Source organism: Anolis carolinensis, chromosome 2, assembly GCF_035594765.1.
Source record: "Anolis carolinensis isolate JA03-04 chromosome 2, rAnoCar3.1.pri, whole genome shotgun sequence".
NCBI lineage: Eukaryota > Metazoa > Chordata > Lepidosauria > Squamata > Dactyloidae > Anolis > Anolis carolinensis.
Window position 1 is genome coordinate 24,253,510 of NC_085842.1, and position 16,904 is coordinate 24,270,413.

The following is a 16,904-nucleotide window of genomic DNA, read 5'->3' on the forward strand; positions in this document are numbered from 1 at the left end:
GTATATTTTCATTGAGTGAGCCTGTTTTCTAGTTCTTTAAAGCCACCCAGGGAGGTTTCACAATAACAGTGTTCAAAACTCTCTTTGAGTCATTCAAATCTTACTTTTCGCTTTCGGTTCACGTAATCTCCTGTCTCTTAAAGAGACAGTGGCACATTAAAAAAAGGTAAAAGTTTCCCCTGACGTTAAGTCCAGTCAAGTCTGACACTGGGGGTTGGTGCTCATCTCCATTTCTAAGCCGAAGAGCCGGCGTTGTCCATAGACACCTCCAAGGTCATGTGGCCGGCATGACTGCATGGAGCACCATTACCTTCCCGCCGGAGCGGTATCTATTGATCTACTCACATTTGCATGTTTTCAAACTGCTAGGTTGGCAGGAGCTGGGGCTAACAGCGGGCACTCATTCTGCTCCTGGGATTTGAACATGGCACCTTTTGGTTCACAAGTTCAGCAGCTCAGCACTTTAACACACTGTGCCACCAGGGGCCCCAGTGGCACATTAATATGCCTTTAATATCATGGGGATATCTTGTCAAGATCTTGTCAAATGGGAGTTGCCAATGCTTTCCCTCTGAAGCTGCGGGAGAGTGTCTTGACCAAGGTTACCCCGTGGGTTCGCATGGTCATTTGGGGATTGGAATCGTAATCCAAAGCTTAAATCACTATAGCACACTGGCTTTAATTTGTAGATCTAATTCTCACAAATAATATAAATTTCATGATCCTATAACCTCGGGTTTCTGTGTTTTCAAGATAGCAATAAGAGGCAGTCAAAAACCAAAAACATAACACAGTGACATAATGTTTAGGAACTGGGTATTAATTAAACTGTGTTACGATCAGCAAAAGCTGTTCTCTCTGAACACTACCCTCAAAATACAACATGTTATGATCTCACACGGGCTCCTGGTTACACAGCGGGTTAAATTGCTGAGCTGCTGAACTTGCTGACCAAAAAGTCAGTGGTTCAAATCTGGGGAGCAGGGTGAGCTCCTGCTGTTAGCCCCAGCTTCTGCCAACCTAGCAGTTCGAAAAAATGCAAATGTGAGTAGATCAATAGCTACCCCTCCGACGGGAAGGTAACGGCATTCCATGCAGTCATGCCGGCCACATGACTTTGGAGGTGTCTACGGACAATGCCGTCTCTTTGGCTTAGAAATGGAAATGAGTACCAACCCCCAGAGTCGGACACCACTAGACATAATGTCAGGGGAAAACCTTTACCTTTACTATGCTCTCACACACAAACACTTCCCTATCTGTACTTTTATCTACCTAATAATAATAATAATACCTAAATATACATCTTATCTGTCTAATGCAATGGTTCTCAGCCTGTGGGCCTCCAGGTATTTTGGCCTACAACTCCCAGAAATCCCAGCCAGTTTACTAGCTGTTAGGATTTCTGGGAGTTGAAGGCCAAAACATCTGGGGACCCACAGGTTGAGAACTACTGGTCTAATGAAGTAGCTTAATCTTGCTAGTGTGTACTTAAACTTCACAAATTAGATTCTCGTAATGCATAATAATGGATTTAATACTTTGTAATAATGAATGATAGAAAAGGCTGTTGTAGGCCACCTCTCATAGAGGAAAAAAATACTACAGAACAAAAGTAACTCTTCAGTTGCTGTTTTAGCCATCTTTCGTATTTCTAAATATAGTTTCCAAATTGTTTTTGTTTTTAATTTGATTCTGTTCAACTTTGACTTTTTTAAAATTCAGAGTGGTGGGTTTATATACTGAAACTTGTATATAGAAGTTATATACTAGGTACAGTAGAGTCTCACTTATCCAACGTTCTGGATTATCCAACGCATTTTTGTTGTCAATGTTTTCAATGCATTGTGATATTTTGGTGCTAAATTCGTAAATACAGTAATTACTAGGCATGTCCGATCGAAGAAAAACTATTTCAATTCTCGTTTCTAAAATAGGGGGCAGTGGCGCTTCGATATAGAAAGTATTTCTGATTTTCTCACCCAAAAATTTCGGATATTTCCGAAAATTCGTAATGATTCTAAATGTTTCTAAAATGGCGGACACGCATGCACAATCGCCAAAAAAAAAAAAAAAAGGGGGGGGGAGGGACTTTTACAGGGCTCTCCCGCCCTCATTTCTTGAGCTATCCTCATCAAATTTGCAATGCCCTTGCAAGTTGTGCAAAGATACTTTGAAAACTAGAAATTCCCTTGCTATATTTGTAAGCAAGAAGGACACTGGAAATCAATGGTGTCTCTGGCTATGTAACCCCACAAGCCTCAACCCAATGCCTTCCATTAGAAATGGACCAGTGACCACCACGCCAAGCAATGCCCTGGCAAGGAGTGCAAAGATACTTTGAAAACTAGAAATTCCCTTGCTAGGAGAAAGAACCCTGTTAGGATGAGCTAAGCTCCCATTCAAGGTAGGTTGCAGAAACAAAAAGATTTTAAAAAATATTTTTAAAAATACGTTAAAAATGGGGGGGGGGGGGGAATAACAAAACATTAAGAGACAATTAGAGAATGGGCCAACAATGGTTCGAATTACATTGCTGGTTACGCTGTGAGACAATGTCTCGGAATGCGTATCAAAAAGCGAGAACAATCCGAAATAATTCCGATATACGATTCAAAACAATTTTTTGGACATGTCTAGTAATTACTACATAGCATTAATGTGTAATGAACTACTTTTTCTGTCAAATATGTTGTATAACATGATGTTTTGATGCTTAATTTGTAAAATCATAACCTATTTTGATGTTTAATAGGCTTTTTCTTAATCTCTCATTATCCAACATATTCGCTTATCCAACATTCTGCTGGCCTATTTATGTTGGATAAGTGAGACTCTACTGTATATAGAAAACTGAATGAGCTTTTGCAAGGATCAACCCCAAGGTTCAGGTAGATGTATGTGTAAAGAAAGAAAGGGTCCACATGCAGGTGTGTTGCATGGGTTAATAGGTGCAAGTGATTTCTCTTGCTGCAATCAACAGGATATAACTGCAGAGGTTTGAGTATACCATTTGGAGCTCTTTCCAAACTGCTGTTGAGGGTGTTTCAGCCAGAGCGGTCCTGGGCCTCCTTAAAATGCAAACCCCAGAATTTGATGGGAGGCAGTCAAAAGATTTAAAGTGGAATTGTGGTGAGATTAAAGGCAAATGCTTTTAATCAATAAAAATATAGTTGCAGTTTTCCTAAATCCCTAGTGCTTTAATTTTAAAAAGAAATGTTCTTGATCTAGAAAGTTTTCCTCCAACATATTCCTTCTTTGTCACGTGCTGGCATTGGCATGCTGAGTGAATCATTTACAGGAAATGCTCTGTCAGGAAATGCAAAGGAAACTGAAAGTAACCGTTGTTCTTTGTGAAAGAGGCATGGCTGATCTTTTTGCTGTTTGGGATCCCATGGAGGATCTCCTGGAGGAAGCCACTTGTCCTATTTGCCTGGAGTATTTCAAGGATCCGGTGACCTTGGAATGTGGACACAACTTCTGCAGAGCCTGCCTGACCCAATGCTGGGAGAAGCCAGAGGACACAGAAACCTCCTGCCCTCTCTGCCGGGAAAAAGTTCCGCAACGGAAGCTCAGGACAAACAAACAGCTAGCAGAAATAATAAAGAAACTCAGTCTGCAGGGATCCAGAAGGGGAAAGGGCCAGGAGAGATTCTGTGGGATACACCAGGAGCCCCTGAAGCTGTTCTGCAAAGATGATGAGGCCTCCATCTGTGTGGTGTGTGACAGATCCAAGGAGCACAGAAATCATGCAGTGATTCCTATGGTGGAGGCTGCTCAAGATTACAAGGTTAGAAACAATGGGGTTGAGTTCAAAAAGGGAAAAGGAATACAGTAGAGTCTCACGTATCCAAGTTTCTGGATTATCCAAGCCATTTTTGTAGTCAATGTTTTCAATATATCATGATATTTTGTTGCTAAATTCGTAAATACAGTAATTACAACATACCATTCCTGTGTATTGGACTGCTTTTTCTGTCAAATTTGTTGTATAACATGATGTTTTGGTGCTTAATTTGTAAAATCATAACTTAATTTGATCTTTAATAGGCTTTTCCTTGATCCCTCCTTATTATCCAAGATATTCGCTTATCCAATCTTCTGGCGGCCCGTTTAGGTTGGATAAGTGAGACTACTGTACTTATGGATGCTTCTGGAGATGTTCTCTAAAGAGCCTTTCCTATTAGAAATCCTTGCAGCTCAGCTATAAAAAGCAATTCCTTGAATGCAATGATGAAAACACTAAAAGGATTTCTTTTTTATTGAAAGTTTTACAGATTGCAAGAAAAACAAAGGGAGTGGGGAAGGGGAAGTGGGTAAAGAAAGTAAGGAGGGGAGAAGGGGATATTCGAAGTGAAAAGGGTGGCAGAGGGGTGGGGGGATAGATAAATAGGGACGGGGAATTGTTGCTTCCATTCTTCTTTATAGTGGTCTCATTTTGTTAGTGGTTCTGTGAAGTCTTCTACAAAACTATATACACTCCCTCTTCTCATTACATTCAAGGAATTGCTTTTTATAGCTGAGCTGCAAGGATTTCTAATAGGAACATAGCCAGCCATTCTGATTCTGTGGGCTCCTGGAGCTCAAAGGAGCAGGAGGATGCTCATCCCACCAGCCCTCCATTTCCCCCTCAAAAACTTATCTCAGGCGTCTGCCAGTGTTCATCTGATGCACATAAATGACACATGAGATGGAGGGAGGAGTGATTTCACGCCTCACCCCCATCTCCTGACACATCATTTTTGTGTATCAGGAGAACTTCCCAGAGGGGCCTGCACTGCTGGCAGGCCCCTCAGGTAAGCTTTTGAGAGAGAAAATGGGAGGCTGGGGGGTGGCTCAATGGCATCTAGCCACTCCCCAAAGGAAAGCTTGGGTTGGGGTTAAAATAGATTCAAATAAGCCAGTTCCTCTTCAGTTTTAGGATAGTATAGAACAGTGGTTCTCAGCCTGTGGGTCCCCAGGTGTTTTGGCCTACAACTCCCAGAAATCCCAACCAGTTTACCAACCGTTAGAATCATAGAACATAGAGTTGGAGAAAACCTTATGGGCCATCCAGTCCAACCCCTTCCAAGAAGCATCTAAGAAGTTAGGATTAATCCAAGAAGTTAGATTTCTGGGATTTGAAGGCCAAAACATCTGGGGACCCATAGGTTGAGAACCACTAGTGTAGAAGAACCCTAAGACAGGCACCCTTAAACTGCAGCCCTCAACCTCCAGAATCCCTAGCCAGCTTGTTCAATGATCAGGAATTCTGGGAGTTGGAGGTCCAAACAGCTGGAGGGCTGCAGTTTGAAGATGCCTGCTTTATGGCCTCCTAGAATCTCAAAGAACCATTAACCCTCAAGGGCAGACCATTTTAATTGGTCCTCTCCCACCCCTGCAAGGGTAGGTTGCAGTTATGATACTAGCTCTGACCAGAAAATGATCTGTCCACAACAATGTGGAGGTATCTCTCTGTATATTCTGGGTTTAAAACCACATCAAGGGTATGACCTGCTGCATGTGTAGGTCTGGAAATTAATTGGGATAGGCACATGTGTGTCATGGATATCATGAACTCTTGAGCTGAACCTGACAAACTGGCCTCCAGTGGTATGTTGAAGTCACCCAGAAGCAAAAGTCTGGGTGACTCCAGCAACATCTCCAAGACCAGTTCTGTGAGCTTGGCCAGGGAGTCTGTTAAGCAGCAGAGTGAATCCCTGGTTTTCAGATTCAGGTACACAGCACAATGATGATTCAGCTCCCGAGAAGATAATCTGGTCAAGTTGCTCTTTATATACTACAGCTACCCCAAGTCCCCCACCCGCTTTCCATCACCTGCTCACTGATACAGGACCCAGTTGAGACTGGAAGTAGGTTTGGATTTATTGCTGATATGATATTGCTCATCCTATACTGCTTATTATATACTGAGCTTAAAGTGAAGAATCTAAACTGTTTTATAGTCACCCACTTTACAGATCCAAAGAGATAAATGCACGCACTCCTTTCCTGTACGAAAATGGAAGGCAGTGGGCAAATATTGTTCATTTCCTCTGTCTCATTCTTTTACTTTTCTTCTTCCACCACTTTCCAACCAAGCCTGATTTTTTGTCTTTAGGAGTTGATGATTATTCGTCAGGATGATCTGGAGAAGAAGAAAGAGAATATTTTGTTATATAAAACAAAGACAGAAAAGGAAGTTCAAGACCTTCTTGTAAGTACTGGTATAAATGTTATTAAGGAAGGAACAAAGGCTTAAACCAATACCTGGGAAAGATTATCAAATACACATAATTCAAGAACCACGAGGCAGTTTATTGCAGAATAATTGACTGTTATAATCCTTGAAGTAAAGTAAAGGTTTCCCCTTGACATTAAGTCTTGTTGTGTCTGACTCTGGGGGTTGGTGCTCATCTCCATTTCTAAGCAGAAGAGCCAGCATTGTCCATAGACGCCTCCTAGGTCATGTGGTTGACATGACTGCATGGAGCGCCGTTATGTTCCCGCCAGAGAGGTGCCTATGATCTACTTACTGAAGGGACCATAAGCCAGAAAATAGTAAACTTTTGCATATGTGGCTTTGCCTCTGCATATATCATATTAGCCTTTTATATAGACAATGTAAGCTCTTTGTATGAACCAAAGTAGTACTTGTGACACAGGACTTGTGCCCCTCCCTTCTTGGGGGCTGGTGCTTTTCTCCAGAAAGTTCTGAGGAGAGAAGCTAGCTCAGAGTAAACAAATTAGGTCACAGACATCACTTGTGCCAAAATAGGTGTGGAAGGTGAGGAAGACCATCAGTAATTGGTCAAGTTTAGATAAGCCAAGGTATATAATCTTCGTTAACTGCAACACGCTTCGCAGTGGCCATTTGCCTGGTACAGACCTTTGTGTGTGTATGGCTGTTTTGCCTTATCATAACTATGATAACAATAAATACTTTGCTTTTTGTACTTTCATGGGACTGGGTTTTTTGCCTGATTTGCCTCCTGAGCCAGAACCCTTTCCGAACTGCTAGGTTGGGGCTAACAGTGGCAGCTCACCTCACTACCCAGATTTGAACCTCTGAACTTTGGATCAACAAGTTCAGCAGCTCAGCAGTTTAAACCGCTCCGCCACTGGGGGCTCCAATAGCACGCTGAAAAAGACTAAGATAGGCTGTTGAAAATGCTAACCAGAGGGGGCTTCTGTCTCCTTCAGGGTTGTGTGGTGTAGTGGTTGGAGTGACTACAACTCTGGAGACCTGGATTGGAATCCCCACTTTACTGTGGAAACCCACCGAGAGTGACACACTCTCCCAGCTTCAAAGAAAAGCAAAGGCAAACTTTCTTCTGAATGCACTTTCCTCATAAAACATCATGATGGGGGTCCCTAAGGGTTGTCATGATTTGGAAATGACCTGAAAGCACACAACAGCAACAAGGAGAGGGGAGGGAAGGGGAGGTCACCTGGTTCTTTGTAAAGCAACATTTCCTCACATTCCCACTTCTCTGTAACTATTAAAGTGTCAGGAGTCCTTTCTAGTTTTTACTCTGGTGACCCCAAACTAATAGAAGATTAATTTGCTTCCCTTTCCACCCAATACTGCAGAAGCAGAAAAAAGCAGAGATGAAAGAAACCTTAGAAGAAATCACACAACTACGCCTGATTCTAGAAAAACAAGAGAAACATCTCAGGGCCCAGATGGAAGAACTGGAGAAGCAGATTACAAGAGAAAGGGATGAACGCTCAGTCTTATTTTCCGAGGAAGTTTCCTCTCTGGAAAGTCTAATTCAGGAGATGAAAGAGAAATCTCAGCAGCCACCAGCTGAACTCCTGCAGGTAAGATTGGACAAAAGAAATTTACGTGCATCTACACTGTAGGATGTTCACACTTTGGTACCACTTTAACTGCCGTGGCTGAAAGCTATGGAATCATGGAGGTTGTAGTCTGGTAAGGCACTAACACTCTTTGCCAGAGAAGAGTAAGGGTCTTGCAAAACTACAGCTCTGATTATTTTATGGCATTAAGACAAGGCAATTAAAATGGTGTCAATCTGCATCAGTTCTACAGTGTAGATGTACCTTTAGGTGCTGCCCAAGCCAAAAATGGATAAAAAGCTTTGTGTAGTGGAACCCCAAAATATTTTGATGAGCGAATTATGATGCTATCTACCCCTTACCTTGGGCTCTCAGGCCCCTTCTACACTGGCATATAAAATCCAGATTATCTACTTTGAACTGGATTATTTGACAGTGTAGATTCATATAATCCATGATCTTGGGATAAAAGGCAGTGTGGAAGGGCCCTAAGGCAGAGTTGTCAGAGAGCAACAAGGAATAGAGGCATCAGACAAGTCAAAGGGAGAAAACTTCAGGGAACTCTTAACTGTCCTTTTCTTCTCTGTTGCCCTTTTGTGCATGTAGCCCTTTGCAGTTTGGCTATTCCCAATTTTTAAGTTACAGCAGTGTCCTTTGGGAAAGATAGACTATCTCGTGACTCAGCACAGAACGTGATATGTCAGCCATGATATCCCTCTTTTTCTCTTCTTCCTTCTAGGATGTGAAAAGTCTAATGCTGAGGTAAGTGGATTCCAGTCCTCTCTGTTAGTGCTTCTGGGAAGTGACTAGTCATAACAAGTGGAGACTGTGATCCTCCATGGGAGAGTATGAAGACCTCCAACAGGCCAAAATAAAAAAAAAGTTGCTTTACTACTGAACTCTAACCTGGTTGCTGTTTAATCAGCATTATTGATCTTCTAATGGAAAGCTCCCTCTATGCCTTTTCTTTAAAAATTAGATTGCAGGGTTCTCCTATTGCTATTTCTCAGGTGGGCTTACTAATAACTTTAACTGATGCACCAACTGTGCCCCTTCCTAGAATCTGAGGATCTAAAGATGGTAGTGCATGTACTGGTAACCTCAATATTGGACTTTTGCAATGCTCTTTGCATTGGGCTACCCTTGTACCAAGTTCAGAAACTCCTGTTGGTTCAAAATATGGCAGCCAAATTGATTACAGGAATATCTAGAAGTGAGCATATTACACCTATTCTAAAGTCACTCTGCTGGCTGCCAGTTAGTTTCCAGGCAAAATAGAAGGTGTTGGTTTTGACCTTTAAAGCTCTACATGGTTCGGGTCCAGGTTACCTACAGGATCTCCTTCTCCTGTACAATCTGAGCACTGAGGTCCTCTGGGAGGTGGCAACTCAATCTTGGCACCTGTCACCCAGAGGACGTTTTCATTGGCCAGCCCAAGACTGTGGAACGACCTGCTGGAAGAGATCCGACAGCTAAATGAACTGTTGGAGTTTAAAACACATCTGAAGTTCTCTCTCCCAATCGGCCTACGCAATCAGTTATTATCATGAATTTTAAACTTGCATCTTGTGCTCACTTTCCACTTCATTGAACCAGGTCATTGAGCTCAGTCATACTTCTCTGGAAATGAAACTGATAATTTCCCTATCTTCATCACACTGTTAAATTTAAGCAGTGTAACTCAGTTGTACTCAGTATTCTTTCAGTTTATTTTGGCCCTGCCCACCATTCCTCGCCCCCTGTTCTTTGTTGAAAAAAAACCCTCCTCTCTTTGAAATGTCAGCTGTTACAGTCTTCAATTCCCTGCACTTTCAGTCTAGCCTCTCTCTCTGCTGCTCCACCGCCCCACTGGGGAAGGAAGCAAGGAATAAGGGAGGGAGAGAAAACGGCAATGCATTTTCCCTCTCTCTCCCTCTCGGCTACCCCACAGAGAAGGGTGTGGACCTTGGGAAACTCTAACTCCCAGGACTGCATAGTATGGAGCTATGGTATTTAAAGTAAGGTTCATTTCACAGTGTAGATGCACCCAGAGAAGGGTATGGACCTTGGGAAACTGACTCCCAGGACTGGAGAGCATGCCACAACAACAACAACAACAACGGCATTTAAAATGAGGCCCAACTGTGTTTATTCTCCAGTGCAGATGCATCCAGAGAAGGGTTTGGATCTTATGATGTTCAAGGTAGTGATGTGGTTTCCCCCTATGAACCTGCATGATCTCTTTGATCATCTGGGGAGGCCCTTCTCTCACAAGCATCACAAGCTTGGCTTGTTGGGATGAGGGAGAGGGCCTTTTCCGTAGTGCCCCCCCCTCCCCCGATTTGGAATTCCCTTCCCAGGGAGATTAGGCAAGCACCCACCCTATCAGCTTTCAAAAAGGAGTTTAAAACTTGGTTCTTCCAGTGCACTTTTGAATAATTGGTCCCCACAACCAAAACCCCACTTAAATGAATTCACTATATTTCGCACTTTATTCTGCTCTCTGTTGGAAGTAACTTGAATTCTTACTTCAAACCAATTCTCTTAGAGAATGTTTAGCACATTGTCCATTTATGCTCCCAAATGGCATTACAATACATATCTTGGCACTTTTGCCTAGACCGCCCTCCCATTTTATTCACTTTGTTACTAAACGGTGGTCTTTTTATGTTTTATTTCTTAATGTTTTTATTGTTATTATATTGTATTACCTTGGTTTTAATGTTTTTTTTAATCTGTTTGAATATGTTGTTTTTATATGTACAGTAGAGTCTCACTTATCCAAGCCTCGCTTATCCAAGTTTCTGGATTATCCAAGCTATTTTTGTAGTCAATTTTTTTTCAATATATCATGATATTTTGGTGCTAAATTTTTAAATACAGTAATTACAACATAACATTACTACGTATTGAACTGCTTTTTCTGTCTAATTTGTTGTAAAACATGTTTTGGTGCTTAATTTGTAAAATCATAACCTAATTTGATGTTTAATAGGCTTTTCCTTAATCGCTCCTAATTATCCAAGATATTCGCTTATCCAAGCTTCTGCCGGCCCGTTTAGTTTGGATAAGTGAGACTCTACTGTATTTTACCTTGCTCATTATTTGTTCTTTGTGCTTGGCCCTGTGTTAGCCGTCTCGAGTCCCTGTGGGGAGATGGAGGCAGGATAGAAAAATAAAATTATTATTATATTACATTTGGGAAACTGCAACTTCCAAGACCATCTCATGGAGACATGGCATTTAAAGTAAGGTCCAGCTGCATTCGTTCCATAGTACAAATGCAGGTAATAGCAGAATTTTCCCTAACATGGGTACTTTTGGATCCTCCCACAATTTCCCCTCCCACAAATTGCCTTCTTGCAGTACCACCTCTATGTGAAAAAACGATCCCTTGCTTGTTTACCTTTGCAAAAGGTATTTTTCAATTGTGGCTGCATTTTGGCTATTTTTACAGGTGTCATGTAATATTGATAGAACGTTTTATAAAAGTTTTCCAACAGTGAATCATTTCTGAATATTGGTATTTTTACTTTCCAGAGGCATTCCCACTTGTCTGTCTTTGGCCTGTTTAGCATATGTTCTTGGATATATTTATCTTCTTGCTTGTAATATTTTGTCGTAATCGGCCTTTCCCCCTCAAATCCTTTTGATATTGATGGTATATTTGTGTAAATTCAAACCAGATCAAGCTGTAACCTTGTTGGCTTTTTCTGTCCGTTTTTAGCCTCCTGTTTTCTTGAGTAAATCCTCATAGGTTAACAGTCTTCTGTTCAACTTGGGATTTCCACTTTGCTTAAAGGCTTCCTGAATCCAAATCCATTGTGATTTTTTTGTATAAAATTTTCTTTTTTGCTTGTGCCAAGTTCTCGTCACAATTTTCCTGTTTGGGTGCTTTGGTCTTCTGCCACTTTCCCATAAATTAGGTATGCATGCAAGTCAAATTTTAAATCTCCTCCAAGAACTGTGAGGCTTTTATTATCAAGATGAATCCATTCTTCTAACCAATTCAGTATAGCTGCTTCTCTGTATAGTTTTAAGTTTGGGAGGGCAACCCCTTCTCTTTGTTTAGTAACTTGTAAATTTTATCATCTTTATTCTAGAGTTTTTCCCTCTCTAAATAAATCCTGTACGTTTAGCATTAGAATTATTTTATTCTTTTTCCTCAATATCAATTGGAATATATTGGAGCAAGAGATCATATTTCATGTTGGCAGAGCATGACACCCCCCCCCCCCCCAGAATGTTTCTGTTGGATGTCTGGTTGTCACCTGATGTTTAACGCAACTTGATAGCAGCAGGGTGCAGCTCTCAATTAATCCCACTAGCTTGGGAAGAATAACAAAAGGATATTTGTTCTCCCTGCTATAAAGCTTCACCCAGACAGTGTCTGATTCCCTAGTCAGTGATTGGCTAAAGGGGCACACCTGGCACCATCAGGTTGAGGTGAGACATGTTGGGTGCAGGAATGGCATCACTGCAGAAAATGGCACTGGGTATTTTGTCCTGCAGTAATCCCGAGAGTGCACATACAGGGTATTTCACCTAGAGGATTTCATTTGTTATATGGTAGAGTCTCGCTTATCCAATGCGATGGCAGAATGTTGGATAAACAAAAATGTTGGATAATGAGGGATTAAGGAAAAGCCTATTAAACGTCAAATTACATTATGATTTTACAAATTAAGTACCAAAAAATCCTATTTTTGCAACAAATTGACAGAAAAGCAGTTCAATACATGGTAACATGTAGTAATTACTGTATTTACGAATTTAGCACCAAAACATTGGAATGTATTGAAAACATTGACTTACTAAAAAACTGACTACAAATACAGATAGAATTGCATAAAATGACTTTACAGTAACAACATTGTAGGAAGTTAAATCCGTTAAAAGTTCAGTCCTGTGAAGATTTTAAGAAATCTGTGATCCTTGCCTGTCTAGAGAAACACTTGTGGATCCGGGCAGGAGGCAGACTGCATTGGATAATACAGAACATTGGATAAGCGAAAGTTGGATAAGCGAGATTCTACAGTATTATGCACTCTAGCAGCCTTAAAATCCCTGGACAGCTAGAAAGAAGTGCACTTTCCGAAAGCCCATCTTGCCACAAAAAGGAGATTGCAGTTTGCAGCTCTAACAGCTACAGTGAAAGTGGCTAATATGTTTAAAAGGAATATTCATAAAATGATGTGGCACAAAATGGATGGAAAACATTATAAAACAAGAACAATGTTTTATAAAACATTGCCTATCTGGACATCTTCTTACAAAGCTGTGCAATCATGGGATGGAGAAGGAGGAAAGACACAAGGGAAGGGAGCCATCAGTGTGAAAGTCTGTTTCAACAGTCACAGAATTTGGAAATAGTGGGTCTTGGAAGTCCCTTTCCACCTGTGCCCACCTCATCCCTTCCCATTCCTCCTTTTCCTCCCGGGTTTCGCTGGGAAGGGAGGAGGGCTGAAGGAGGAGAATTCTGCGTTTAAGGAGAGCCACCACAGAGAGTGAGAAAGGCTCAATGGGGAAAAGAGTTGTGCAAATATACATTGCACACCTCTCTCAGCCTTTCCTGGACAATGTTTTGAAATGAAGGGCAGTCCAGACAAATTCCACACAGTGGTCCTCCCAGTGTAAGGAGCTGACACTGGAATGCCAGGTCTGCCATGAAACTCTGTAGGTGCTTGGATGGTGGGCTGGGGGAATGACTTTTACACCAACAGAGAAAGATATGGCCCAGGCCTGTCTTTGATCAAAGAGCTTCCCCGGCCTCTTTACAAATGCAGACTAAACTCCTTTCACAAATCAAGTGTCCCATGTTGCTGACAATGTTCCTGCTGCTACATATAAAACTTTAGGACTTCTGTAGATAAGAAGATGGAATTTCAGTCTTGTCTTAAGTTCCTTTTTTTGTCTTAGGCATGGATTTGTAATGGATTGTCCTTGTTTTTCTCTAATAGGAGTGAGAAGGAAACCTTTGAGAAGCCAGTGGTTTTCCCTCCTGAGTTAAAATGGAAGATCGTTCAGTTCTGTGATCTAAACTGTGCTGAAAGGATTTTTCCAGGTACATTGAGGCCTTTAGACAACTCCTTTCCTTTATCACTCAATGTATGGGAAAGGGGAGCACAAAACATTTGACATCCACTTGAATGTTGGGCCTTTCTTGCAAAGCTGTGAAACCATAGCATGGAAAAGGAGGGGAGATATTGGAGAGGGGAGGCACCAGTGTGAAGTTATGTTTCCACAGAATAGCTGGGGATAGTGGCTCTGAGACAGGACTCCCCCCTCCCCATGGGCCTTCTTCCTCTGGCTAAAGGGGAATGGTGCCATTAAGGATAATAGGAAAGGCATGATGAAAGGAAGACACTGCTTCTGTGAGCCAACATGCACCCAGTTCTCACCTTCTCTGAACAAATCACCTTTCTGGACAAGTACCAAGAACATCTTTTGAAAAGAAGGGCAGTCCAGACAAATGCCACACAGGGGACCTCCCTACTCCTCCAAGAGGTATTTGGGGAAAGGAAAGCAAAGAAACGGGACCCAGGAAACTAGAGGGGTTTGCCTTGATTTCACTCCTGCCCATTGGTCTAAATTAAAATGAAGTTAAAAATAGAGAAAGAACAGAGAGGCCCAGTTGACATCAAGGAAGGCGTGGGACTGTTGTGGTGGCCGAGAGGTAAAAACCTGCACCAAAATTGCTTGTATATCTGCAAATAAAACAACATCACACCCAAGCAGAAAAAAAGGTTCTCTGATTACAGGCAGTCCCCAAGTTACAAACAAGGTAGGTAGGTTTGTTCTTAAGCTGAATTCATATGTAAGCCGAAGCAGGTACATACGAATTTCTATATCTATATATATCTATATCAATATCTATATCTATATACACATATGCACACATGCACACATGGATAGCATAGGTAAAGGTTTTCCCCTGACGTTACGTCCAGTCATGTCTGACTCTGGGGGTTGGTGCTCATCTTCATTTCTAAGCCGAAGAGCCGGCGTTGTCCGTAGACACCTCCAAGGTCATGTGGCCGGCATGACTGCATGGAACGCTGTTACCTTCCCGCCGGAGCGGGATAGCATAGGGAAGGGTTAACACCCCTGTGGTGTTTGCATTGCTCTCTGTGCTCCTCACTGTCTGTCCCTGTGAGAATTGGATTTGGAAAATGTGACCTGTTGTGTCAACAAGTATTGGGGATAAAACTTCAGTGGAAGCCTCTTTTTCCCATGATATTTATTTATTTATTTATTTCCCTCTTTTCTGTCCTACCCTTCTCACCCGAAGGGACTCAGGGCGGCTCACAATCTGGCAAAAATTCAATGCCAATATACAATACAAGAAGATAAAACATAAGCAATTCAAACAATTGAGTAATTTAACAAAATACAATAAATACATTTAAAACCATACAGTATAAAATCCTTGAACCATTCGTCCGCAAAACCTTATACATAAACCTTAATCCGGACCGGGTCGAAGCCAACAGAATTCACTCATCAAACACTTGCCCACAAATCCAGGTCTTCACCAACTCTTCCAGAAGTGAATTTCCTTTCTGAGGGATAGATTTCTCTCACTTCCTGTAGTCTCACCCCCATTTTGTAAGTCGGGTGTGTGCAACGCAGGAACTGCCTGTATATTTTTATGCCTGTACATAAGATTGAGAACCAAATACTGAGATGACTGCCCCACACAAGTCAATTGAACCATTGTTGCAACCTTGGATGATTCATGAGGGAGCAAGGGTTGTAAGTGTCCCCTGTTCCTTGCAATGTTCCTAGGAAGAAAACAAAGTTTCTTTTAAGCTTCCCAGCAAGGGCACCTTCTTTCTTGCACAAGCATTACATTGGTAACAATTTAGAAAAAGAAATTGATATAGTCTTTCTTTTTTGTGTGTGTGTTTTTTGTCCTTTACTGGTTGATTTTGGGGTTTTAGGAGGCAAGCAGAGAAATCATCTCTTCAGCGTGTGCTCCTGAACTTCTGGAGTTTGCTTCCTACCTTAAGTTCCTTTATTTGCACCTCTCAATGATCCTGGATCCTGGACTGGGTTTGTGGAGGGTTGACATTGTTTTTCTCCACTAGGTTTGAGGAGAAGCAAACATTCGAGAAGCCAGTGGCTTTTCCTCCGAAGCTGAAATGGAAGATCTGGGAGTTTTGTGATCTAAATTCCTTTGTAACTGCTGCCATGAAGCCATCCCGAGGTAAAGAAATATGTTCACAAGGATTTATGCTGGACTCTGCATTGGCCTAAGAGGGAATATGGGAAACGCTGGTTTTTGTTCTATTCTCATCACAGCTTGAGGCAGAAGCAGTGGGGCTTCTTTCTTCAGACCCAGGCATTGTTTTCTTCTTATTTACTAGAAGGAGCCAGTATTGTTCAGTGACAATGGCAGTCTGTGTGTTTGCACAAACATAAACACACATAGAGATATACCACTACCGGTTTATATGCATTTACAAGAATACCTCAGTTAATGAAATAGATTTGTTTCTGAGTGTTACTTCTTTTAATAGTGAATTTGGTAGTAGAGGCAGAATCAATATGGAAAAAATAGGGATGAGTTCCAACACCATGGTGTGTGTGTGTGTGTGTGTGTGTGGGAGGGGGGAGTAGAGGAAATGTTCATCATCTTATCGCAGACTGTTAAATCCAAATTAACAATATGCACATATGAAATGAAACAGATAAATTAAGTATTCTTTCCATTAGTACATGAAGATATTTTGAGCCTTCTAGAAGCCATTTCAAGGCCCCTGGCAAAGTGGATCCAGGAATTCATCCCCCCCCCCCCCCCATATTTCTTATGATTTCCACTTTGGTAGAGGATGCTGGTGGTGGAAGCTTCCCCACTCTCCTCTCTCTTCCTATGTTTTGCTGTTCGGGCATGATACCTGGAAAAAGATTGCACAACTTAATTGTAAAACATAACAGAACATCTTACGGAAGAAGAATCATGTCATAAGTATAGCCCTCCCTCCTTAAGCATGTACCATTCTTCCAGTATAATAAATGAGTATTGGTTTCAGTTTCTTTTAAAACCTTTATTGGAAGTGTCTAATAATAAACTTAATAATACACTTTTATTTATATCCTGCCACCATCTTCCATATGGGACTCGGAGCAGCTTACAAATA

The 16,904-nt window shown here is 41.6% G+C and overlaps 1 protein-coding gene across 1 annotated transcript in view; it reads left to right on the forward strand.

Moving 5' to 3' along the window:
• Nucleotides 1-2,478: 2,478 nt before the first annotated feature.
• The window catches only part of LOC100560312 (uncharacterized), a 57,551-nt gene continuing 43,125 nt past the window's right edge, over nt 2,479-16,904 (forward strand). Inside the window, exons 1-5 of the mRNA XM_062969314.1 lie at nt 2,479-3,790; nt 6,101-6,196; nt 7,573-7,803; nt 8,522-8,544; nt 15,852-15,970. Of these exons, the coding sequence (XP_062825384.1) occupies nt 3,305-3,790; nt 6,101-6,196; nt 7,573-7,803; nt 8,522-8,544; nt 15,852-15,970 (955 nt within the window). The 5' untranslated portion in view covers nt 2,479-3,304. The remainder of the gene's footprint in view (nt 3,791-6,100; nt 6,197-7,572; nt 7,804-8,521; nt 8,545-15,851; nt 15,971-16,904) is intronic.